The following is a 27,291-nucleotide window of genomic DNA, read 5'->3' on the forward strand; positions in this document are numbered from 1 at the left end:
ATGGCAGTCAGGCTGTGTGATGTGGCTTCTCTTCTGAGAAGTGGCTCGTGGGCAGCCGAGCCATGGACTGGGGTTCGTGGGACTTTTTAATTTCTTCTTTCATCATTGTCAGTCTAGTGTTACAGTGAGCTGTGCTGATGTTGGTTGTTTATCTTTGGACAACTGCATATAAAATAATTTTATCAACTTTAAACTATCAGCTGAGTGAATATCAGGCCATGAGTGCCATCACAACAAAAGCATCCATCAGAATAAGTGTTCAAATGAGTCATTTGTGTTTGCAGGGTGTAGTGTTTGATTTGTTTTAGGCTGTAGACCATAATGTTGATCTGACAGTAGCACAAATTCTTCCATTCTTTCATTTGTTTTGCGTTTCTGGCACTTTCTACAAAAAAAGGCACTAAATGGGAATGTTTTTTCCCTAACTGAAAACCGAAGATCATTAACCCATCAATAATTATTAACCGACAAGACTGGAATTAAATTAAATTAGAAGTAGCAAATAGCAGCATAAACAACAGAACATGAGGATTCACACATCAAACACCTGCAGCGCTTCTGTGAACAGAGAAAAACGGAATAAAATTTTATATAAAGTATAATAACGGACTAAAATAACAGATAAACGAAATGAAATAAACCGTGTGACTAGTAGGCTATATGCTGATTTTTGGTTCATTTTTTTGACTCGCTCCAAAAAGCAAGTACATGGAAGGGAAACGGAGACTGCAGAAAGCGGCATCCTGTTTTTTCATTATTTTACAAAAGCACAGTGTTTTGTTTTTATTGTATACACAAATACTGTAAATGTTACTTTTTATAATGCTTTACTCTTGTCTATATGACCTTAAATGGAGTATTTTAAGTAGTCTCCGCATTTGTAAGGAAACAATTTAAGTGAATGTGCAGATGCCTTGTGCACACACACATCAGTTCTAGCATTGCTAACTTGACTGCGCAAGCCTGTTCATTATCAAAATAAAAGTGTCAACCAAACATCTAATAGTTAAATCTGTTTACTTTAGCAATCTTTGTTGCAACGGTGACAGTTCAAAAATGGGAAAAGCACTCCTTGTGTCCTTTTAGATTCTGGTCTTAAACTTTTATTTTGAAATATCTGAACATATCTGAACAACAAATAATGTTGAAACGAGAAATGTCTCTAGAATTTTTTTGTTTGTTTTTTTTTTAAGGCGGGATTTTTTTTTTTTTTATGGGGATCCCAGTGTGGCTCAATGTTCAAATTGTTGAAATTAGAAATGATTCTTGTTTCCCGCTATCAAAACTAATTGCATACAACACCTCTCTCAGTGCCAAAAAATTCTGAAGTTTACATGTCTAACTCAGGAAGTGTTAAATATATCTTAATATAATTTAAGATTCTTGTTCCTTTTGAAACTTTTTATTTTTTTAAATTTTTTTTATTTTTAAGGCCCTATATGGTTCAATCCTGGAGATATTGGGATGTCAATGTGGTAACTTTACGATACTGCTTATTTGAACTACTGATAGTTTCAGAAGCTGTTAAAATGAAAATCTCTTCTTCCAGATATACCAATTCAAATATAGATTCTTATAAACACTTTTGAGAGAAAGTTAATGTGCCTCCAAAAACAAACAAATTGAAAATATAAATAAAAAAATGAATTAAAAAAAACACCAGTGCACTGTTGGTTACAGTAAGTCAGTGTGCACTGGGAATAATATAATATATAAAGACCAGGCAATGTTAGTTTTACATGCAGTTAACGGTGAATATGACAGGAAACTTTTAGTTAATTTTGCAGCATATGGAGGGGAGTGAGTAAGAATGTTTGCCCCAGCTGTCAAATTGAGTCATCAAAATGGAACACTATTCCATAGGCGAAGCAAATTTTCAGTTTTTGACTAAAGATTACAAAGTCAAAATTGTCTGTCAATTAACTTGTCCGGACTATTGTTCATGCAGACTTTGTCTCTGACAAAGACCAGAAACTAATGAAGATGTAGAAAGGGCACTTCTGTGCATGACTCATGAGGTCAAACTGAAAAACTTATTGGCAGCTGCTAAAATAAAAAAAAAAAAGCCAACTTGCCATCATCCAGTAGGGGCTGGTATTAGGGATCAGATGATGGTTTGTGTTTATTTATCAACTTATTTTCCATAAACAAAAGAAATGCAGTTTTTTTCCCCTTTCGATAACAATGTATTCATCACACTCATATTTACCTGTCTTTGCGTTATGCTGTAGAATGGGTCCAAATATCACTTCCTGTGTCACAATTTTAAAGGGGTCATGGGTAGGGTGACCATGCGGGACAGTCCTGAAATTGGGAGTTTTGTCCCGCAATCCTGTAAGAGGTAAGCAGTGTCCTGCATTTCGATTATGTCTGTAGAATATTTTTCTTCCCTGAAATTACAATACCACAATAAGTACTATCACAATGCCACCGGCATTTAAAAATCCATTTGCGCAGCCATCATTTTCGAACTAGAGTGGGGAAAATAACTAGCCAACAACATTCATAGAGAGGAATTTTTAAGAATTGGGAAAGAATCAGTGTGGAATAGGGGTGTAACAATACACTCAGCTCACGGTTCGATACGTGTCACGATACTGGGTTCACGATATGATATGCAACACGATATTTTGAACAATTAAAAAAAATTAGATTTATTTCCAAAATATTAAACAATTTCCAATAACTTTGTTGTAAAACTTAAAGAATTTAGAATGTTTCAAGATTTGACTAGATGTTACTGAACAATAAAGCTGAATTTTAATATGAAATTACAATTAGGATAGCTGAAATCTAAGAGAGAACTTCTTAAAACATTAAAACAATGTTGGAACCAGAATAAATATTCATGATTCTGTACCTGAAAATACAGAATACAGGCTTACTCATTTCACTAATGGTGTAAAAGGGCCTTTACTTTTAGCAAAAATAGGACTTTTTTGTTGTTATTAAAGAACAAGCAAGCCAAGCCCAGGTGAGGGAAAAGTAATGCAAAAGTACACAAGGCATTACTTTCCATAAAAAGTAACATAATTTAAGTAACAATTATGTTTAAGACGTTTAATTTTATATGAAAAAATAACCAGTTCAAATAGCTCTGTTTAAAAAAAAAAAAAAAAAAAAAAAATGTGGGCTTTAATCAATGCTTTAAAACAAATGATAAATGACAAATTTCTACCCTGTTTGTGGAAGTGCCTTCTGGGAATGACACTGGTTCTGGTGCTGTTGTGGGTGTTTTTTGTTTTTTTTTTCTCAACAGACTCACAAACTCCCCTGTTAATTTTTAAACTTCACTAATGAACCACATCATAATGCTCTTGGTATAATTTGAATTGTCTATTTCTAGGTAAGCAAAATGGCTTATAACTGATACATACGAAAAATAAATCTAATCAAAATTGGAATCAAATCGACCGCAGATGTGAACAGAGAAGCATAGTATGATTTGTAAACTATATTTCAAATGATCTGAAGTAGGGGTGGGCGATATGACAGAATAAAATTTCTCATACTGAGAAATTTCACAATATAGTTTTATTTTATCGAATTTCTGTTCTTAAAAATAAAATAGCAAATTACTAACAATAGGACAAATACAAATTAACAAAAATACAAATTTAAAAAAAAAAATCAGGTACAATAGGTTTAACGTAATTAGAATTAGCACAGAAATTAAATAATCAAATGTATAAAAAAAAAAAAAAAAAAAATTTGCATAGTCTTCACTGGTTTAAATATAAAATACTAAAGCTAAAAATAAAAATTACTCAGTCAAGAGCAGTAAGTTATTTTCTATTTTGATTGATTCACATTAATGACAGAACAGCAGAGAGGTATATTAGGCTGCTGTCACTTTAAGACCAAAAGCATGGATCCACTATACTGATACATATCCGGTTTACACCCAACTAGTCTCGCTTAGACTTCAGACTTAGGGCAGAAGGTCTGGACTCCATAGCAGCTTTCATTGACTAAGGACCTCCCAGAGGCTGTCTGACTGACATGTAAAGCAACCAATCACAGTTGCATCATGTTTAGGGGGCGTGGAAATGTAACGTTGATGTCCCTACAATAACAGTCCGGTGTGTAGAACTCTTGGACGTATTTTAAAGAGTCTATGCCGTAAACTTTCCATACATTTAAAAATCCAGCGTTTAGTTGATCCTGATAAACGCTCATTGTCAGAGTTGTAAACACGACGGTTTTCTTCAATGAGGGGGTTTGGCAGCGCGGCATCTTTGTTTCCGGGCAGACCGTTAAACAACGCGACATGTACATCTCCCAGACATACTGTAGAATTCAACCAATTGGATGACGACTTTGAAAATCCTGAAGTGTTCCAAATTGTGTGCCATACGCATCAGACGTTCAGCCAACTGTCCATGTGCGTGACGTATGAGGCAGAGACTAACAACCAACTGTTTACTTTCACTTGAGACATAACTGGTTGTTTTTACATGAATACTCCACACAATGGGCATTTTGACAATGCGATGTGAAGAACGCAATGAGATGTGAAAGAGAACTGCACATGTGATAGCATGCTGAGAGACGCAGCTTTCTGTGCACACATTGACGCTGTGTGTCAGTCAGCATGTCCACTGCATTGAGTTCTTTTTCACTGCTTATTGTGCTCAATAACACTTTTAAATATCTAGCACGTCCCAAATTGATGATTGCCTTCTGAGAGAGGCAGCTTTCTGTGCGTGCACTTTGGCAGTGTGCCATTCAACACGGGCACCATGTTCTCTTTCAGGATATATAATGCGCTTATAACTCTTTTTAACATCAAGCATGTCCGGATCTTTATGTACGCATTCATGCATTTCATGACTGAAGTGTCAATAGTGCTGTATATTTACACCACAATACCAGGGCTGTCACGATTTCTAGATTCAATTCGAGTACTCACAATTTAATTATTTACATATGTACAGCTTAAAAGTTTCTTCTGTCTCAGAGCAGCTCCATTCACAGAAGCTTTGCTTAAAGGTCCCGTTTTTCTTGTTTTTTTGAAGCTTTGATTGTGTTTTATAGCGTGTAAAAAAACACAGTATTTTTCACATAATTTACTTATCTGTATACCGCTGTTTCCACTGTCATAAAAACGGCTGATGACTTCCTTGTTCTATGAAGTCCCTCCTTCAGAAATACGTAACAAGTTCTGATTGTGCCAGCGGTTCCTGTGTTGTGATTCGACAGCTCTGAGCACACCGTGCCTGGAAAGGTCACGCCTCTTACGATAACGTGGAGATGCACACGCTCAGTGTTATTGTAAACATGTCTTTAATTTTACCCTATCAATTTGAGCCGGAATCAGACCCAGTGATTGGACTGCGGGATGAAAATAACAGCGTTTCGACGACATGGCGACAAACACACTCTACAAACACAACTTGTGTATTCCTGTGGGCGGAGGTTATTCAAAAAACTGTTTTAGTGACGTCATTAAAGGAGGAAGTAGAGGGATGTAGTCCAAACTGGCGGTTCGATGTAGGCGACTTATGTTAAATAAAATATCTCGCTTGGCATTGAACTTTGAGCTTTAAAATTTTACAGATTTTATTTATACTCGAACAACAACATTACACACTAATTAAAGTTTGAAACATGGGATCACGAAGAACGGGACCTTTAAGGATCTGATCTGTTGTGTAACAACAATAATCACTATGCCGTTGGTGCCCTCTGCAGGCATTTGTTATATTACATAATGTACATGATGCATTTTCTATTTTTATCACTACAAAAAAATCCGATTAAGCATCAAAACAATCGATCGATTACTCCATTAGGAAAATAATCGTTAGTGACAGCCTTAATACAATATATAGCAAAATCTCTAACGATGGACATTTTATATTGTGATAATGATACATGTCATACCGCCCAGCCCTAATCTGAAGTCAAATTAGGCATTTGTCTCTGTTCCTCAGATAAAGCACAGTTGTTTTTGTCACAGTTTTCGCCGTTTGAGCTCTCTCATCTGTCCTGTACTCACTCCATGTGTTTTTGTGCATTATAGCAGGTAATCGCAGCCATGGAGACCCAGCTGTCCAATGGGCCGAGCTGTCCCACCAGCAGTTGTCCCAACAATGTCTCTAACAACTGCACGTCACCTGTGGAGATGCCCAACGGCACTGAGGACAGTAAGACCAATCTGATCGTGAACTACCTCCCACAGAACATGACACAGGAAGAGCTCAAGAGTCTGTTCGGCAGCATCGGAGAGATCGAGTCGTGCAAACTTGTGCGAGACAAAATCACTGGTATTCGTGGCTTTCTCTGTAATGATTTTTAATTTGTGAATCATCTATTATGGTTGACCGATGTGGAATTATTTTTTTTTAATTTTTTTTGATGCTCTGTAAGTATCTTACAGAACAGATGGATGGATGGATGGATGGATGTGCGATTATGGCTGTATATCAGCACGGCTGTGATTTGCCTGTAGGTAATCACAGCATGCCTGAAGAACTGGCTGCGATTAAGCTGTTCTCTTTGAGTACAATCATGGCCAGAAGTTTTGAGAATGACATGCATATTAATTTTCACAAAGTCTGCTGCTTCATTGTTTTTAGGTCTTTTTGTCAGAAGTTACTATGGTATACTGAAGTATAATTCCAAGCATTTCATAAGCGTCAAAGGCTTTGTTGACAATTACATTACATTTATGCAAAGTCAATATTTGCAGTGTTGACCCTTCTTTTTCAAGCCACATCCTGACTGATGGCAGCCCATTCTTGCATAATCAATGCTTGGAGTTTGTCAGAATTTGTGGGGTTTTGTTTGCCCAACCGCCTCTTGAGAATTGACCCAGACCTTAATCCCATTGAGATCCTGTGGGAGTTTCCTGGCCATGCACCCAAAATTTTGATGTTTTGCTCTCCGAGCCACTTAGTTTTGCATTATGGCTATGTGCTCCGTCATGCTGGAAAAGGCATTGTTCATCACCAAACTGTTCTTAGGTGGTTGGGAGAAGTTGCTCTCAGAGTATGTTTTTGTATCATTCTTTATGCATGGCTGTGTTCAAAATTGTGAGTGAGCCCACTCCCTTGGCTAAGAAGCATCCCCACACATGAATGGTCTCAGGTGTGATTAGGCTGCTGCCACTTTAAGGCCTGCCGCTGCCAAACATGATGCGGAATGACGTGCATCTCATTTTCTCACAACTCTTTAAGTTCATTTAAGATGTTACTTAAGTCATTTAAGACCAGTGTTGGGGAAAGTTACTTTTAAAAAAGTAATGCATTACAATATTGTGTTACTTCCTAAAAAGTAACTAATTATGTTAGTACACAATTTTTTCTTTAGTAGTATGGTTGAATTAAATCATCGAAGGTCAGCAGCAAAGACATTGGTTAATAAAGTGAGATTAAATATATAGTTTTTTTTTTTGTTCAATTTAATATAGTTAATTACAGCTTTTCATAAAATTCTGAGATTACGTTTTACGGTTTTTATTCATTGAGGAATACTGAATGTTTTTGTGCAAGTGAGTTGAGTAAATGAATGTTCCTATTTAGTGTAGAACTAAATATCCATGTTTACACAGTGCTCACAACACTTGTGCAGGTTATTTCACTCAACATGGGGACAGGAGAGCTGTCAGTCAATAAATGTGAAAAAGTAACTTAGATATTTTGTTGTGTGTTACTAGTTACTTGAGTTATGTAATCAGATTACTTTTTCAAGTTATTTGTAATGCGTTACCCCAGACACTGTTTAAGACTGCTCTTACTCAAAAGGGGCATTTTGGCATAATTCTATAAGTTAAGCGTGAAAGAACTCTATTGGCACGCGTCTTTCTGTGCACACGAGTCGCATGTGTGGCACGCAGATACGACGTTCGCTTGAATAGTTTAAAAGCATTTGCGTGAGTAAGAGAGTGATCATATAATGTAATTCTAGCCAACTTGTGATGGAAAAACGGATGCTGCGTTAATTGTGTTAAAGGTCCCGTTCTTCGTGATCCCATGTTTCAAACTTTAGTTAGTGTGTAATGTTGTTGTTAGAGTATAAATAAAATCTGTAAAATTTTAAAGCTCAAAGTTCAATGCCAAGCGAGATATTTTAATTAACAGAAGTCGCCTACATTGAACGGCCAGTTTGGACTACATCCCTCTACTTCCTCCTTTAATGACGTCACTAAAACAGTTTTTTGACTAACCTCCGCCCACAGGAATACACAAGTTGTGTTTGTAGAGTGTGTTTGTCGCCATGTCGTCGAAACGCTGTTATTTTCATCCCGCAGTCCAATCACCTTTGTTTGGCCTTCCCAGGGACGCTGTACTTGGAGATCAATGGTTACAATTTATGTTTGACTCGTTCCCGAAAATTATAATTGTGGTATCCTTACTGCAATAGTTAATGTTGGACTGCAGTGCACATAATGGCCACAAGAGGGGACTGTTTATGTCTGTTTTCCGTATGAGGTACTCTTCTGAGTGAGTGCTAACGTTGTACATTTTCTGTCGCTGCTTGTGGAGATTAAAGAGTTCAGTCTCTCGGGAATTATTGTCTTTTGTGTTCATTCGGCACAACACCACAATAATCCACATGTAAAACTATGTGCAGCACACGTTATGGTAAGAGGTGTGACCTTTCCGGGCAAGGAGCGCTCTCTATGAATCACAACACAGGAACCGCTGGCATAATCAGAACTCGTTACGTATTTCTGAAGGAGGGACTTCATAGAACAAGGAAGTCATCAGCCCGTTTTTATGACAGTGGAAACAGCGGTATACAGATAAGTAAATGATGTGAAAAATACTGTTTTTTTTTTTTACACGCAAAACATGAACACATGTTATATTGCACACTATAAACACAATCAAAGCTTCAAAAAAACACGAAAAACGGGACCTTTAAATATTTTTAACGCGTTAAACTGAAATTAATCGCATGCGTTAACATGCTAATTTTGACAGCACTTTACCAATTTCCTTCATTCCTGTATGAATAAGCCTTTTGAACGAAGCAAATATTTGAGTGACTCAATGACTTACTCATTTAGACATTTACCGCCACCTTTTGGCAGTTTCTGTTTCTTATTTAGAGTATCACTTCATTTAAAAAAAAAAAAAAATCATATTTTGGGGATAGTTTGCCCAAAAAATGAATTTTATTTACATTTACTCACCCTCATGTCATTTTAAACCTGTATGACTTTCTCTATCCGCTTGAGTCGTGACGTAAGGAACGTCGTTTCCGGGTCCAAGCCTCGACTCCTTTCACTTGAGAATGCCATTGATGGCCGTTTACGAGCGCTATTTATTCATTTTAAACATCAATCATTTTAAAAAAGTTAAACATTTTAAAGACTTGCAGTCATCAATAACTTTTGGATAAACCCCTAACCTGCCTTCAATCCCCAAAGGTAAGATGTTTAATAAATTTATTGGGTTGTTTCAAATATTAAGCATTACAACATAACATTAGCTACATATGATTTTGGTACCAGGAATGTAGACAAGTACTTTGAAGTAACACAGATCAATCATTAAAACAGTGATCACTAGAGCAACGCGAATACATGATGCATTCACTCTAGCTAGAACTAGCAAGGCAGTGCAGACCGATACAGGACATTCACTGTAGAGAGAATGCAAAAAGACAGGGCGCAAATTAATGGTAATAACCACTACATCTTCTTGAGACAGGTTATTTTAAAATAACTTTAAATTTTAAACACGGCAAATTTAAAACAACACTGAGTGATTAACTCCCCTCAAGCCAGTTGTGACGAAAATAGTCTGCACGTATATGATAACTATGGTAATCTGCAGGCAGTGCAAAAAGATGGCCTTTGAGATGTTTTCTTTTATTCAGCAAGTCGTCAGCAATACCCACCTTTCAATCAAATAACACAATGATCTGTAATTTGGATAAATTCTAAGAAATTCAAAGATTTTTTTTTTTTTTTTTTAATAAAGAACTTTCTTAATTTCTTTAAGGTTTTCCTGAATCCAGCCCCAGGTAACGTTAATTTTATATACAGTAAACAGTAAATATGAAAATAGTGGCCGACTGGATATAGCCCAGCGTAGTTTAAAAAAGAAAAAGGACATTCGCACAAATACTACAAATACAAATACAACAAAAACTTCAGAGGATCTAACAAATGGAATCTCTATGGTTAGTGAGGTTCATGGAACTAAATATCTATTAGATATTCAGAGACTTTTTTTTTAAAATGATAAATGTGTGTTTATTGAATGCTAATGATGACATATGACAATTTGCATTGACTTTCTTCAACATTTACATTTTTCAGATTGTTAAACAGAATAATGAACTAATGAAAGAAAAAAATTCTCAGTTCCAACACTTATTGGCCAAACTAAAAAATGCCAAATATCAGCCAACCACTAATCATCTGTGTTTCCACTTTTGTGAGTAAATAATTCAAATTCCTGTCTTTTATTTTATTTATTTTATTTTATTTTTTTAAGACTCATTTGTTCACCTGCAGAAAAAGTCTGAACACATGAATACATCAGTGAACTATTTTTCTAGGAAAGGATTCAAAAGATTTTATTCACTGGGATAAATTGGCTTGGTCCCTGGTTAAACCATCTTCTTTGGTTTGATTTTGAAAGCTGCAGAAACCCAGATGCTTTTCATATGGAGGCTTTACACGTCACCATCAGCAGCTCACCTCACAGACCTGTGTGCACATTACAGCATACGTACTGTGACAGTCAGATCCATAATGCACTGCAATTCTTATAAATCCTCACCTTGGTGTGTCTGTGTGTGCGCGTGTGTAGGTCAGAGTCTGGGATACGGATTTGTGAACTATGTGGAACCCAAAGATGCAGAGAAAGCCATCAACACTTTAAATGGACTCAGACTGCAGACCAAAACCATCAAGGTAAGGTCTGTCTGATATGAGGCTGCTGTCATAGATATACTGCTCTTGTGTATTGGTCTGTGCCCATGACATGACTATATATTGTTTTGTGTGTGTCCAGGTGTCGTATGCTCGTCCGAGCTCAGCCTCTATCCGTGATGCTAACCTGTATGTGAGCGGTCTTCCTAAAACCATGACCCAGAAAGAGCTGGAGCAGCTGTTCTCACAGTACGGCCGCATCATCACCTCTAGGATCCTCGTAGACCAGGTCACAGGTAAGATCAGACTGCCTGCGTCATGCTGTGGTCATGCACTCGACTGTGTGCAGTGTTTGGCCAAATAAAAAACACATTTAAACAGGGTTCCCACGCTTCTTGAAAGTACTTGAAAGTACTTGGATTTCAGACACATGAATTCAAGGCCTGGAAAGTACTTGAAAACAATATTGGTCCTTGAAAGTGCTTGAATTAAATTTGAAATAAATTTTGTGAAAATGTATTATAAGATGCCCCTCTTAGTCCTAGTATATTTGTTTTGGAATATTATTTTACAATCAGTTTCCGAGTGTTTTCCATCGCGGTATTTCCCCTTGCTTGTTATTTGGCGGGGTTTGGACATTTGAGCTGTGGACGATTAAAAGGTCTCCACGATCTGCTTTTGAAGAAATATTGTTGTATCGTGCTATATCACTTTCTGTCAGTTGCAGTCCTGGCGCCTCTGTCTCAACATACTGTGTAGCCAGGGCCGGCGATTGCTATAGGCGAACTAGGCGCTTGCCTAGGGCGACAAATATGTTGGGGGCGCGGGCGCCCTCTAGGGTCGCCGTTACGTTACGTTACGTTAGGTGCGCAGTTGATGAAGAAAATGAAGCGGTCTAATAAACCCTCCGGTGCACAGGGACGAAAACGGAGAAAGCAAGAAGATAAAAGGAAAACCCAGTATAGAGGTAAATCTTCTCATCTCAGCCATTAGGCCGTGTGTCCACCAAAGCGTTTTAGCCAGCTTAAAACTCCCGTCTGTGAGCACTTGAGAGCGCTTTTTCTGTTGAGACGTTTTGTTGCTATGATACGGAATATCCGTGGCACTGTTACTTATAACTGATTTTGCAGGTAATTTGTTTCAGACTTAAAATGTTGACACAACGTGAAATTTCTTTGCTATGTATTTTCGGAGAGCAGCAATATTAATTTCTCATCCATTTTGTTCAGCTCTCTCCTTGTTAATGTCTTTGTACAGCAAGAATGTTGTGACAGTTGGTCGGTGTTGTATTTGTCCCGCCCCTCTTCCACTCTGATTGGACGGCTGGCTAAAGAGTGACAGTGATGAGCGCAGCGTTTTACTTAACGTTGAATATTCTTCAACTCGAGGCGACCAGTAAAAAGCTATCAGCGCCTCGTTACGCTCTCGGCGTTTAAAAAACGCGGCGTTCCCATTGAAAACAATTGAAAAAGTACGCTAGCAGCTGGAAAAAACGCTCTGGTGGACACACGTGTGTTAAATGAAATAAATAAATTGGGGCAATCTCGCCTAGGGCAACCAAAGGGCTAGAGCCGGCCCTGTGTGTAGTACAAAGCGACATACATTCACATCACATGTTAACACAGCAGTAGAGTTATACTCACGGAACACTGCAGTTATTCACAATCACAAACGTTTATTATTTTCATGCGTTTTAAAGCCTTGCCGGTTAAACACTTTATCTGTGTGCTCGTCTAACACGGGTTTTTCTGAGCCGAAGCGCGTGCACTCTAAAACCTTGTCAGACACTGCATTTGCTGGACAAAGTTATCATTCGCATCTTATTCTGCTAATACTGTGAATATACACAAGGTTTACACCATCGGTTAAGTGTAAAGTTAAACAGTTGAGAGAAAATCGAATCTGTGTCAATATATTAAATGCGCGCAAAAGCCTTAAAGGGACAGACAACAAATGCTGCGACTTGTCCTTAAAGGGATAGTTCAACCAAAAATGAAATTCTGTCACTCTAAAGTTGATACAAACCTGTATTAATTTGTCTTGTGCTGAAAACAAGAGCATATTTTGAAGAACATGGGTAACCAAACATTTGCTAGTACCCACTGACATCCATAGTATTTTCTTTCCTACTATGGAACTCAATGGGGTTTGGTTACCCACTTTCTCCAAAAAAAAAACTTGTATGTTCAACAGAAGAAATGTATTTGGGTTTTAAACAACTCTTACGGTGAGTAAATGACAGAATTTCCTTTTTTTTTTTTTTTTTTTTTCTCAATTACAGTAGGTTTAACAAGAAACTCATAAGAATTGTGATATATAAATTACAATTCTGACTTTTTTCTTTTTCAGAATTGCAAGCTTATATATGATGTTTTATTAACAAAGTTCGGGAGGAGCAAGTTCATATAATTAAATAAGCACAGGTGGAGAGCATTCAGTTAATCAACTCAACCATTGTCAAGAGGTATAAATTCAGCAGACTTACCTCTGTTCATCTGAGAGTTTATCAGCATCCCTCCTCCACTCCATCTCCTCACTTATAGTTCTATCTACTTTTACCACACCGGGGGGAGTACTCTGGGTTTGGGCCAAAATTTCGAGCTTGGAGCCCTCTCCCTGGACAGCACGCCAAATACGCGTAACTTTACTGTATTTAATTATATGGATATGTGAACTATAATATATTGTATATATTCTGACTTTAAGCCACAATTACGATCCATATAATCCTTTTTTTTTCACTCAATTGCAAAACGTATTTTTATAATATTCTCTCTATATTATAATGTTTTTACTGAAGTAATGATAATTAAAAAATTAAAACCAAAACTAGTATGGAATAATTGTTAAGATTAGGGATAAGAAAGCTGCAAACAGTTTTAATATATATTTCCAAAATTAATGTACAAATGATTCTGTTCCTCTTCCGGGTTAAAATGGATGCAAATGCAATAGGATGATTAAAATGTTAAGTACTGTAGAGGACTTTCATGACGCTCCATATGTAACGGAATTTGATAGGTGCTTGATATAAAATAAACGGTGCTTGAAAAAGTCCTTGAAAGTCCTTGAATCTGGTGTTCATGAAAGAGTGGGAACCCTGTTTAAAATATAACCTCCATTGCTAAAGTTTCATATTGGTATCAGAATTTTGTGTGCATGTACACGGCAAAATCCCCAGAGTTAAATCAACTCTGCTTCAGTTTTACTTTAACACTATATAGAGAGGGACCATATGTAATCTGAGCAGAGTTAAAGTTAATTAGATAATTAAGTGATTAAGTTATGATGTAACATTAGTGATGAACACCTGCTGTTAACGAGCAGAATCACTGAAGAGAAACACAGTAACTACAAATGACTTCCAGCCACAGCCTAAGATGAAATCAACTGAAGAGATAAGACATTAAATCTCTCAAGATCTGAATAAACAACTCTACAAACAGCATCTTATTTCATTAACTTTAACTCTGCTTCAGTGTTATTTTAACTCTCTATGTAGAGAGGGACCATATGTTCTCTGAGCAGAGTTGATTTAACTCTGGGGATTTTGCGGTGTATATACTGTATGTATTAGGGATGTAATGATATTCAAACCAAACCAACAAACCATGATACACTACCCACGGTACGTACCGCCATACTCTCATGGTGTACCGAAGGCACCCTGCCCCCTGTTGCCCCACCCAGACCATTGGATCTACGTGATGAATACAGCGCTGTAGCCTAAACACCATTAACCACAATAAGCTTTGCGGTTTGTTACTTTTGGGGGTCTGCAGATGGAAATTAGCCTAAGGCTATAATCTGGCATATTTACACACGTCTTAATGTTCATTAATATGCATTGTTCCCCCTTTTCTTAAATAAATAAATAAAATAAAAAGATAAGATAAGAAACAAAGTGTCATCTTTCAAGTTCTGTCAATTTTATCATGAAATTTAAACAAAATGCCGTTTTGGCGCTTTTTAATGTGCCATGACAGATCACTGGTGTGACTGATCACTGTACAGGCACCTCATTTCAAGCGGCAGTGCAGAGCACAAGTGAACGCGATCATTTCTTCCTCTTTAATACTAGTTACAGAATGAACATCTGAAGGTATGTTGAAAGATACAACTTACTGAAACGTATAATATCTTGTGTAATCGCTCTGTCAAGAAGAAAGAGTTTAATTGATGCATAGGCAAAACACTATAAAAGAATATGATTACATAGGAAAATTGTATACATGATTATGCATATCTCAATTGATTGTACACTGCTCAAAAAAATTAAATGAACACTTTTTATTCAGAGAATAGCAACAAGTCATTTAAACTCCTAGGCCATATGTATAAAGCCGCTCAGAATAAAATTTTAGTCTTAATTGTGTCAAAATTCTAAGATTGACATTTTATTCTTATTCCTAGACTTAAGAATAAGTATGATTCAATAATGGTTCCTAAGGGTTAAGACTAGGTCTTAGCTCTTAAATTATTTAGGAGATCTGCAGAGGTCTCCTAACCTAGTTAGGAATAACAAGATGGCAGCAAAGAGGAGACGCACGTTCTCCAATAAAGATATGGAGTACTGGAGTTGATAAAAATGATATAAACTTGATTGTCAATTCTTTTTGTAACTGACCTAATAAGAAATGCAATAACTTTAAATAAATGTGATACGTTTAATAAACATTCCTTAAACAATAATTAATGTTTAATGCATTTTATTACATTTAATGACTTTGAATACACTTTTTATAACTTTAAATGTAACAACTTTTCCCACTCTACAAATCAATGCTCTGACTGTAGAAATGAAATAGTAATTACCTTTTTTGGTAACTGGAAAAATGCAGCAGTGCACCGGTGATGACTTGGACCCATCAGTCTATAGTAAACAGGCTCTTAAATGGTACTATTGCTAAACTTACCACACCAAACATAGTGGCCAAAATTGATGTGCAAAGGTGTTTTTTTTTTTTTTTTTTTTTTTTTTTTTGACCCTACAATTTAGCTTAAACCATCAAAATATGAGAAAATATTTGTTTATATTTATTGTTTTAAAATATAAGGGAAGAATAAAACATTAAATTACGCAAAGGTATTTATCTGACAAAATAATTTTGGCAAAAAAGGGAAAACTACAGCTACAGGTTTCAGAAACAGAAAAACTCAGAAAAAAGCACACATTGACTACAACATAATCAGTTTTTAATTTTTCATTGGTTTTTGCATGTTAATTTCTTTGCATGACAGCCTGGCCAAAAATAATTTGAAATTTAATTTCATTATCACATGAAACAATTGACTCCAAGCATAGCTACACGATATGCTTGCATCTCTTAACACATTTTTAAAAATATTTGAATTATGTCAAATATTGAAGATGTCAATTTTCATATGGCTGGACATCACATTTGGCTACTACTCTATGGCAGTTCATTGCTTTCCAACTGACCATCAAACCATGTGGCAAAGGCAAGCAACTTTTATGTTCACTGTGGGCTTCCCTGGAGTTGTTGGAGCCATTGATGGAACTTGTGTTCACATCATCGCTCCAATTGTAAATGAGACATATATCAATAGAAAAACATTCCACACCATCAATACTAATTTGTGATAATTTTGCACAATGCAAAGCCATTTTTTAAAAATAAATTGAAATATTAAAACGTTTCAGTGTCATTAATAAATATTGGCTGATTCAGAGATTTGAGGGTGGCTATTTTGAGTTGACATCATTGGAGTCCTTAGTTCACAACACTTAAGTCAGCGCTTAAGAATCAGTCTTGTACTTTATAAAAATTGCTTTTAGTTTCTTTATAAAGGTCTCCTACTCCTTAGAAAAGTCAAAAACTTGAGACTAGGGACTTGAGCTAGGATCAGTGTCACTACTGGTAGCATGAAGCGATACCTGGTCCCTAGAGAGGTTGCACAAGCAGTCCAACTCCTCCTGGATGGCACATCAAAACGTGCCATTGCCAGACGGTTTACTATGTCTCCCAGCAGAGTCTCGAGAGCATGGAGGAGATTCCAGTAGGGCTGTTTGTTTCCGGATTGTTTTGGAATCGATTCCTCACTGTTATTTTCGATTTTTATAAATGCCAACACCGTGTCTAACATTGTTGCGTCTTACCGTGCCACACAGCAAGTAACTCTACACCGGGCGTGCAAAGCTAACGTTGCAAATCCATTTGTCTTTCCTATTAGACATATTGCGACTGCTGCTTGGTCATAATTAGAACGAGGCATTTACTTCGGGGATTTGATATTTGCAACACTAGTGTCATTGTAGTGTTGCAAATATCTAAGCTATCTAATAAATTAATATAATTCTTAATGACTTTCTGATAGAAATGCAATATCATTCGGTATTATTAATAGAATAACGATACACAAACCTTTGCATTCAATCGCGTTTGGTCCCATTTATTTTTGATCACACTGCATACACAAACTTTTAGTCCAAAAGTGCGCACATTTGGAGAAATGCACATTTACCTCATATTTCATTAGATATAAGCTGGCCAGGGTTTCATAATTACAGAGGACAGAAAATGTAGTTTGTCAGGGGGGTACGGGGGCATGCTCCCCTGAAAATCCTCGAGCACAGTATAACGGCTGATTGGACAGTCGTGTTAATTTTTCTGAGTTACCGACATAGCCTGACAACATCTCATCATATTTAGGGGCTCTGATCTGACCGCAGTTCACTGTTGTTCAACTGAAGCTCCCTCGTCGTCACCTTTTCCGCGCTCGTTTGACTTGCGCCTGGCGCTGAGGCGAAGCCAGATATTTTATTTATTCCCACCGGGATAAAGGAGATAAAAATAATTCAGCAGAGGCAGGGATACATAGAACAGAAGGGGGAAAATCCTAGGCCTTTACACATATAAACTTTTTTAGGGCCTTTACACATTCTTCGCGTTGGTGTGATTGATTGTTGTCGATTGATTTATTCTTGTCCTAAACTACAACGAGTAAGATCAAACCCGGCCTAGCAACCGATTCTAAAGATTTCATTGGGTCAGTCATTGCACGTGATTGCCTACACAATGCTGAAATAATCATCCTACCCTAAACCATACTCTGTGTCACGACTGGATCCATTTATTTAGTCTGAACTTTATTTCTTTACAGGTGACGTGATTGTGTTGACAAATGAAATCGGCTACGTGGCCACGGGTTATATTAAATAAGAGGAGTCGATTCCCCTTAATGGAGTCAATTCCAACCTTTAGAATCGACTCTTGATTCTCAACGCCTCGGAATCAATTCTTTTTGGAATCGATTCCCAGCCCTAGATTCCAGCAGACAGGCAGTTACTCTAGGAGAGTTGGACAGGGCCTTAGAAGGTCCTTAACCCATCAGCAGGACCGGTATCTGCTCCTATGTGCAAGGAGGAACAGGATGAGCACTGCCAGAGCCCTACAAAGCACCTCCAGCAGGCTGCTGGTGTGAATGTCTCTGACCAAAAAATCAGAATCCGACTTCATGAGGGTGGCCTGAGGGCCAGACGTCCTCTAGTGGGCCCTGTGCTCACTGCCTGGCACTGTGGAGCTTGATTGGCATTTGCCATTGAACACCAGAATTGGTAGGTCCGCCACTGGTGCCCTGTGCTTTTCAGATGAGAGCATGTTCTCCCTGAGCACATGTGACAGATGTAAAAGGGTCTGGAGAAGCTGCGGAGAACGTTATGCTGCTTGTAACATTGTTCAGCATGACCGGTTTGGTGGTGGGTCACTGATGGTCTGGGGAGCCATTTCCATGGAGGGACGCACAGACAGGCAAGACAATGGCATCCTGACTGCCATTAGGTATCGGGATGAATTTTGTTCCATCCGACTACGCCAGGTTGCACCTCAGACTGTCCAGGAGCTCAGTAATGCCCTGGTCCAGATTTCAGTTGTCATATTAAGTGATTGACTAAGTTGGAGTGTTTTATGGTGTTAAAGGGGTCATGAACTGCTTGGTTTTGTTTCCTGGGGTGCACTTATATGTTAGTATGCTTTTTACATCAAAAATTGTCATAATTTAGAAATAAAAGGCATTTTTCCTACCCTGATTTTAGCCCTCTGGTTTGAACGCTCTGTTTTAAGGGGTGTGTCTGCTGTGAGACTTCAGTGCAAACGCCCAATGCTGTGATTGGCTGACATCTTTTCATTTGAAATAGCCAAGTATTACTCTCTCAAACTTTTAGCATGTGTTTACTATTACAGCTCTCAAGGTTAACTTATCATGAAAAGTGTTGCATTACATTTAGTCTATGGCATTATATTTAGATTGTGGCATGAAAGAATGCAGTGATGAATATGATCACAGACATGTTGCTGAGCGCATGAAAGCAGTGATCTCGTCATTGCAACTCCATTTCTGCACACTAACAAATGCGTTCGTCATAACTAAAAGTGCAAACTCAATATAACTAAGAGATTTGTTGAATAAAACAAGAGTTTTGGCGCAAGTCCAGAACTCAGTCACTGATAAACTTGCGCTGTTTGATTGACAGCTCCAGCAAGCACTGTTTGACAGCTCCAACGATTGCAAAGAGGGCGTTCTTTGATAGCTTTCTTTATATAATTTAATAACTATTTAAATAAGATTATTTTCATCCTACTAAGAGAATCAATGTGAAGTTTACCGTTTAGTCACTAGTTTAATTTACTGACACATAGACAAAGAACATTTGACTGTACATGAATCATTACATATCAGATCAGGCATTAGAACAGTAGGAGTAACTCCGTTACTTGCATGTAGCCTGCGCCGAAATGCGATTGATTTACCAAAGAATCCACAGTGAAATGTACTGAATAGAAATAAAGCTCAACTGAGATGTTCACATTGTTGAAAATAAATAACCATATTCCTATCATCAAGATCCCTTGAAAGGTAATGTTATTTTTGTCATGTTGTATCGCTCTTCTCTCCTCCTCATCTCACTAACACGCCAGTGGGCGGGGCTAACATTGTAATGATGAAGTAGGCGTTGACGACTTCGGCAGAGGCGGCGTTTCACCTAACAATGACGTCATAGATGGGGACATTCCAGGATCAGTCGTTCGATGAAGCTTTTATTGGACTAACAAGGAAGTTAAAAAGCTCAAGGAAAAGTTGAATTCATGACCCCTTTAAAGAATGTCCGTTCATTCCCTATGAGTCAAATTCTCTCTGTTCAGTCCTATGGCACAGTAATTATAATCTGATATCTATTTACAAAACTTGTCTGTCACAGGACATGTCCTAGTCTAATCAGATTTACGGTACGTTTTTTGTGCTGTTCAGGCGTGTCCAGAGGTGTTGGCTTCATCCGATTTGACCGGCGCGTTGAGGCTGAGGAGGCCATTAAAGGGCTGAATGGTCAGAAACCACCAGGCGCTACCGAGCCAATCACAGTTAAGTTTGCCAACAACCCCAGTCAGAAGAGCAGCCAGGCGTTGCTCTCCCACCTGTACCAGTCACCAAACAGACGCTACCCAGGACCGCTGGCACAGCAGGCCCAGAGATTCAGGTACCTGCTGGTACACGCTCACTGCACTGGTGCTGACTTTAACATGAGCGTAACTTTATTTTGTGTGTTTGTGTGTGTGTGCCTGTGTTTCAGACTGGATAATTTGCTCAACATGGCATATGGAGTCAAGAGGTACGAGGTACTTTGAGCTGCTGTGGGCAATCTATTAAAGAAATGTGTTAGTGATTTTACTGTGGCAGGGCTCCAGACCAAGTCTACTTTTATAGCACAGATATATTTATAGATCATAACCACAGGAATACCATGGCAAAAAGCAACAAAATGCTTTTTAATCATTTTATTTATTTTTTGAGAAAATGTCACACAGGGTCACCATTGCTTTAAAAGAAAAAAACAAAAAAACAAATCGCATTGGTGTATTTTCTGAATGAAAAATACAAACAAAACATTAATAAACAAAAATTCTATAAAAAATTATTTTAGTTCCTTCCACTCCACAAGTCCTTCCAGAACAGGAATGAAAAATATAAGTATAAAACAAGCAAAACTTATAGTGAGTGCAGCACCCAGACAGTTTAGAGAGCAGCACAGGCTTGCAACAGGGGGAGCACTACAAATGAAGCTTATTTAACAAAAACAGTTCCTAAATATCTTAAGGAATAGAAAATGGCTTTAATGTATAGTTGCTAGCACATCAAGCTTGCGATTCCACATTTCACGGACTTGTAAGTGGTTACCGTGGTAACGAACAATACCTGCTTGTAAAACCAAATGAAATAATGAAATATTCTGTATCTGAGGCTAAATCACTAAATATTGAGAATGCAACAGCTCCTATTGTTTTCTAACTCCAAACGATGGGCCACTGATAACCAGCTGATAATCACTTGCTTTGATTTGGTACATCTCAACGCTCATGATTCGATCACAATTTAATGGTACAAAGACACGCGTGTGCTCACGCCGTTAGAGGAGAATATGAACAGCTGAGCGGCAGAGTCTCAGGCTCCACCGGGCTAGAGTTAAATAACATGGTTACAAGGTGTTTATAATTTAAACTATTAAATAACTCTTACTTAAATTACTAATTAACAGTAGCTTCTCTCCTTCTACTTTCTTTATTAAAACTCCAGTGAAGTGTTGCCAGACATTACAAAAAAGCAAGACATTCAATATAATAATCAAGTGTACTGGGGAACAAATATAAACAGTATAACTAATATTGCCTATAGTACATCCTATAATCTTAAAAGGCAGGGAATTTATGAATTAAATCAATTTATAAAACAACCTGAATTCCAGAAAAGTTGTAACTTTTTTTTTTTTAAATTTGAATAAAATGAAAACTAATAGACTTTCAAAATCAAATGAGCCAATATGTTATTCACAATAGAACATGGATAACAAAACAAATGTTTAAACTGAGAAATTTTACAATTTTATGCACAAAATGAGCGAATTTCAAATTTGATGCCTGCTACAGGTCTCAAAATAGTTGGGACGGGGGCATGTTTACCATGGTGTAGCATCTCCTCTTCTTTTCATAACAGTTTGAAGACATCTGGGCATCAACGTTATGAGTTTCTGGAGTTTTGGTGTTGGAATTTGGTCCCATTCTTGCCTGATATAGGTTTCCACCTGCTGAAGAGATTGTGGTTGTCTTGTTTAATAATGCACCAAATGTTCTCTATAAGTGAAAAATCTGGACTGCAGGCAGGCCAATTCACTGTTGTAATAGCTGCAGTATGTGGTTTTGCTTTGCTCTGCTGAAATACACAAGGCCTTCCCTGAAATGGATATTGTCTGGAGGGGAGTATATGTTGCTGTTTTATATACCTTTCAGCATTCATAGTGCCTTTCAAAACTTGAAAGCTGCCCAAACCGTATGCACTTATGCACCCCCATACCCTCAGAAATGCTGGATTTTAAACTGAACGCTGATGACATGCTGGAAAGTCTCTCTCCTCTTTAGTCCTGAGGACACTGCTTCTGTGATTTCCCACAAGAATGTCAAATTTGGATTCGTCTGACCATAGAAAACTTTTCCACTTTGAAACAGTCCATTTTAAATGAGCCTTGGCCCACAGAACATGACGGCGCTTCTTCACCATGTTCACATACGGCTTCCTTTTTGCATGATAGAGCTTTAGTTGGCATCTGCAGATGGCACGGCGGATTGTTTACTGTCAGTGGTTTCTGGAAGTAGTCCAGGGCCCATTTAGTAATGTCATTGCATCACTCATTGGCATAATTGTGTTAGTGTCATCTGAGGGCCCGAAGACCACGGGCTTCCAATAAAGGTCTTCGGTCTTGTCCCTTATGCACAGAGATTTCTCCAGTTTCTCTGAATCTTTTGATAATGTTATACACTGTAGATGATGAGATTTGCAAAGCCTTTGCAATTTCATGTTGAGGAATTGTTTTAAAATATTCCACAATCTTTTTACACTTTCACAGCTCTGCCCATCTTTACTTCTGAGAGACTCTGCTTCTCTAAGACATCCCTTTTTATAGCTAATTGTTACAGACCTGATTTTAATTGACTTAATTAGTTGCTAGATGTTCTCCCAGCTGAATCTTTTCAAAATGTCTTGCTTTTTCAGCCATTTGTTGCGCCGGTGCCAACTTTTTTGAGACCTGTAGCAGGCATCAAATTTGAAATTGCCCATTTAGTGAATAAAAGTGTAAAATTTGTTCTATGGTGAATAAAATATTGGCTCATGGGATTTGAAACTCTTTTAGTTTTAATTTTCTTCAAATTTAAAAAACATCCCAACTTTTTCAGAATTTGGGTTGTATTGTTTTTTTTCCAGTTTCATTTTAATTTGAGTTAATAAAATTCATAATAAAAATCAAAGTTTAAAATCAAATCTAAAATCAAACATTTGCATTTATCAAAATGGAAATTCTTTTTGACCTCAAGAATCAATTTGAATTGAATTTTGAGATTCCCACCCCTAAAAACCAGACTTTGCTTGTTTTCAACATCACTTCTGTTGAGAATGTCAGTGGCGTTTCATCTGGCTAAACTAATTTGGTCAGAGATATTTGTGGTTTTAACAGAATTATTAAACTGTTTGACACAAATTCTGCACGGAGAGAGTAAATGCATTAATGCCCCTTTTATTTTCACTGAATCTGTCACTCGCTGCAGAACAGCCTGAGCTTGCTAATGAAGGTCTAGATTGTCCTGTCTACACTATGCATTAAAACTCATATTTACATTGTCTCCATCTTAATACATTTAAATAGGAATTGTTTTTTTAAAGATGTTTATAGGTGGGTACATGTTGCACATTACTGATCGAACGGTGCAGCAAACTACTGTACCATAGAAAATGGTATTCATTGTGATTGTCTGAAATACTGTGTTTTGTTTTCTGCAGTAGATTCTCACCTATGTCCATTGATGGGGTCTCCAGCCTGGCAGGCATCAATCTTCCTGGTCACGCTGGTACGGGCTGGTGCATTTTTGTGTATAATCTGGCGCCAGACGCTGACGAAAATGTCCTTTGGCAGATGTTTGGCCCATTTGGCGCTGTGACTAACGTAAAGGTCATACGAGACTTCAACACAAACAAGTGCAAAGGATTTGGCTTTGTTACCATGACAAATTACGACGAGGCTGCCGTAGCAATTGCCAGTTTGAATGGGTACCGGCTCGGGGACAGAGTTCTACAGGTCTCGTTCAAGACGACCAAAACACACAAGGTCTGAATTAGTGATGACGTACAACATCATGCAAACGTGACTCTACATTAATGACAGGAAACATTTCGTGTATTTTTTTTTTTTCTTAAAATAGGTTACTTTTCTTATTTTTTTTAAACATACGTTTAAAGATTTAAGTAGAATAACAGCTGACTGTTTAAATATGTTTTTTTTATTTATTTTTTTTTTTATGTATAATGTTGATTGTGACCTCCATGATACTGAGATGGAGAGCGTTCCCATGTTGGTGTTCCCATCTCTCCTCATGAGCTTCTGCGGTGCAATCCACTGCATAATGCGTGAATCTTTAGTTAGACCATTTCAGTTTTCTTTGTTCTAATGACCATCTTTATGTTCAATATTTAAATAAGTATAAGATAAGATGTACATGTTTTTTTGTTTAAAATAATTTGTGATTTTTGTTTTTATTGTTCAGTACATCAATAAATGTGTTGAAGGGAAGACATTCTTTATTTTGGTTAATGCAACTTGTTCTTTTTGTGTCTGCTAGGGTTGCACAATTTGGGGGGAAATATTTAATTAAAATATTGTGATTACAATTTTTTTTTTTTTAAGGCTTTGTGAATTTTATTTTATATCAATATTATTACTAAATAAAAAAATACACTGTGTGCAGATTTGTTAGGCAAGTTGATTTTCTGATCCTTTTTTTTTTTTTTTTTTTTTTTTCCAAGCACATTTTACCAATTCCAAACCACATCAATCTTAACTACTATTAATTTTGTATTTAATCATTTTATAAATATGTAATTGTTCATGAAGGCTGGGAATGAAAACTGCTTTACATTCAGGTGTAAATAATTATTAGGCAGGTTTTCTTTTACAGGCAAAATGAGCCAAAAAGATTTAATTCAGACTGAAAAGTCAATTATTAAATACTAATGAGAAGGATGCAATGCTAATGCAATATTAGATTATGCTGTCCATTGGTCATGCCTTAACTTTGCAATTTCTGTTATGTCTTAAGTGACATTTGGTTAACTGTTAGGGAAAACATCTGATGTGTAACATTATATTAGATCTGTGCATTACAGTAGGTCTTAATAGCCATCTGTCTCATTAATGTTAATCAAACAATAAAAGAAAATAGGGAATCACTCACTGCTCTTGATTGAACAACTTCTGCAGTTTTAATAACAATTAGTTTATTTGTAATGAATACACAAGACTATGTATGCAGTGATGTTGGCAAGAAGGCCTGGCTTGCTGTCTCCTCTCTAATTCATCCCAAAGGTGTTCTATCGGGTTGAAGTCAGGACTCTGTGCAGGCCAGTCAAGTTCCTCCACACCAAACTCGCTCATCCATGCCTTTATAGACCTTGCTTTGTGCACTGGTAAACAGTCATGTTGGAACAGGAAGGGGCCATCCCCAAACCTTTCCCACAAAGTTGAGAGCATGAAATTGTCCAAAATGTCTTGGTATGCTGAATTGAGATTTGAGATTTCCTTTCACTGGAACTAAGGGGCCAAGCCCAACCCCTCAAAAACAACCCCACACCATAATCCCCCCTCCACCAAACTTTGCACTTGGCACAATGCAGTCAGGCAAGTACCGTTCTGGCAACCGCCAATCCCAGACTCATCCATTGGATTGCCAGACAGAGAAGCGTGATTCGTCACTCCAGAGAGCACGTCTCCACTGCTCTAGAGTCCAGTAGCGACGTGCTTTACACCACTACATCCGATGCTTTGCATTGCACTTGGTGATTTAAGGCTTGGATGCAGGCCATGGAAACCCATTCCATGAAGCTCTCTACGCACTGTTCTTGAGGTAATCTGAAGTAGGGCTGTCAAATGATTAATCGCATACAAACTTTTTTTTAAGTTTGTCTAATATATGTGGGTGTGTAATTATTATGTACATATAAATACAAACACATTCATGTATATATTTGAGAAATATTTACAAGTATATGTATTTATATTTTTATATAATTTATATTATATATAAATACAAATATTTTGTACATAACATTTCTCTTAAATATATACATTAATTTGTGTGTATTTAAATATGCATATTAATTACACACAGTACTCACACATATATTATGCAAACTCAAACTTTTATTTTGTATGTGATTAATCGTTTGACAGCCCACATGAAGTTTGAAGTTCTGTAGCTATTGACTCTGAAGAAAGTTGGCGACTTCTGCACAAATTTCATGAATGGACTTGACGCTTGAATTCACTAAGCTCCCGAGAGTGACCCATTCTTTCACAAATGTTTTTAGAAGCAGTCTGCATGCCTAGACGCTTGATTTTATACACCTGTGGCCATGAACATGATTGGAACACCTGGATTGAATGATTTGGAGGGGTGTCCCAATACTTTTGGCAATATAGTGTATCTTCTCTTGTGTTCTGCAATAGACAGATTGTCATACAGGTTTAGAACGACATGAGGGTAAGTAAATGATGACTGACTTAAAATTGTAGGGTGACATATTTCTATAAAATTAATAAAATAATACTGACACTTTGGCTCATATTCATTCATAATCTCTTTTCAGGATACTATGAATCTGTGGTTTGAAGCTACAATATAACCTTACCATGCTAGATCTTTAACCACTCCAACAATTCTGGATTAGTGTAACTTTTAAATGATGATTTTGTGATAGTACAGTTTTATGTGACATTTCCTATTATTGTTTAAGGAGACACAGATAAAGTTACGTCAGAGAATCCAGCAGAGAGAGAAAAATCTTCAGCAGCTGAGAGAGGCTGTGGAGTCTCATAAGGTGAGTCTGGAGAAGAAGAGAAGTTTGTGAAGTCTCAGTCAGGACTCTCCTCTTTCAGTCCCACTGAAGCCCATTGTGTGATTGTGATGTGTGTCCTAACATTGCTCTGCACAGACAGCAGTGGAGGACAGTGAGAGAATCTTTACAGAGCTCATCTGCTCCATTGAGAGAAGCCGCTCTGAGGCAACACAGTGGATCAGAGATCAGGAAAAGGCTGCAGTGAGTCAAGCTGAAGGACGACTGAAGCAGGAGATCAATGATCTGAGAAGGATAGATGCTGAGCTGGAGCAGCTTTTACACACACGAACCAGCAACAAAGAAGGAGTCTTGTGGCTGGATGGAGCCAGGGGCAGAGACAGGGCTTAAAAGTTTGAGGCAATCAGTTTCACATTGGGAGGAACAGATTTCAGTAATAGGAGGATGAAATGAACTCTGCTCCACAATGTCCAACTCCACCAGTACTCCCTCAGAGATGAACATAGATACCGGCTCACAAACCTGGTCAGACTTGGCAGGCTCGGGCT

The 27,291-nt window shown here is 37.4% G+C and overlaps 1 protein-coding gene across 1 annotated transcript; it reads left to right on the forward strand.

Moving 5' to 3' along the window:
* On the forward strand, positions 1-27,133 carry elavl2 (ELAV like neuron-specific RNA binding protein 2). The gene is made up of 9 exons (XM_067395751.1): positions 1-72; positions 6,026-6,269; positions 10,773-10,876; positions 10,977-11,130; positions 20,105-20,330; positions 20,424-20,462; positions 23,678-24,002; positions 26,684-26,767; positions 26,882-27,133. The coding sequence occupies exons 1-9, from the start codon at positions 1-3 to the stop codon at positions 27,131-27,133; spliced, it is 1,500 nt and encodes a 499-aa protein (XP_067251852.1).
* Positions 27,134-27,291: the final 158 nt, after the last annotated feature.

This window comes from Chanodichthys erythropterus, chromosome 10 (genome assembly GCF_024489055.1).
Source record: "Chanodichthys erythropterus isolate Z2021 chromosome 10, ASM2448905v1, whole genome shotgun sequence".
NCBI lineage: Eukaryota > Metazoa > Chordata > Actinopteri > Cypriniformes > Xenocyprididae > Chanodichthys > Chanodichthys erythropterus.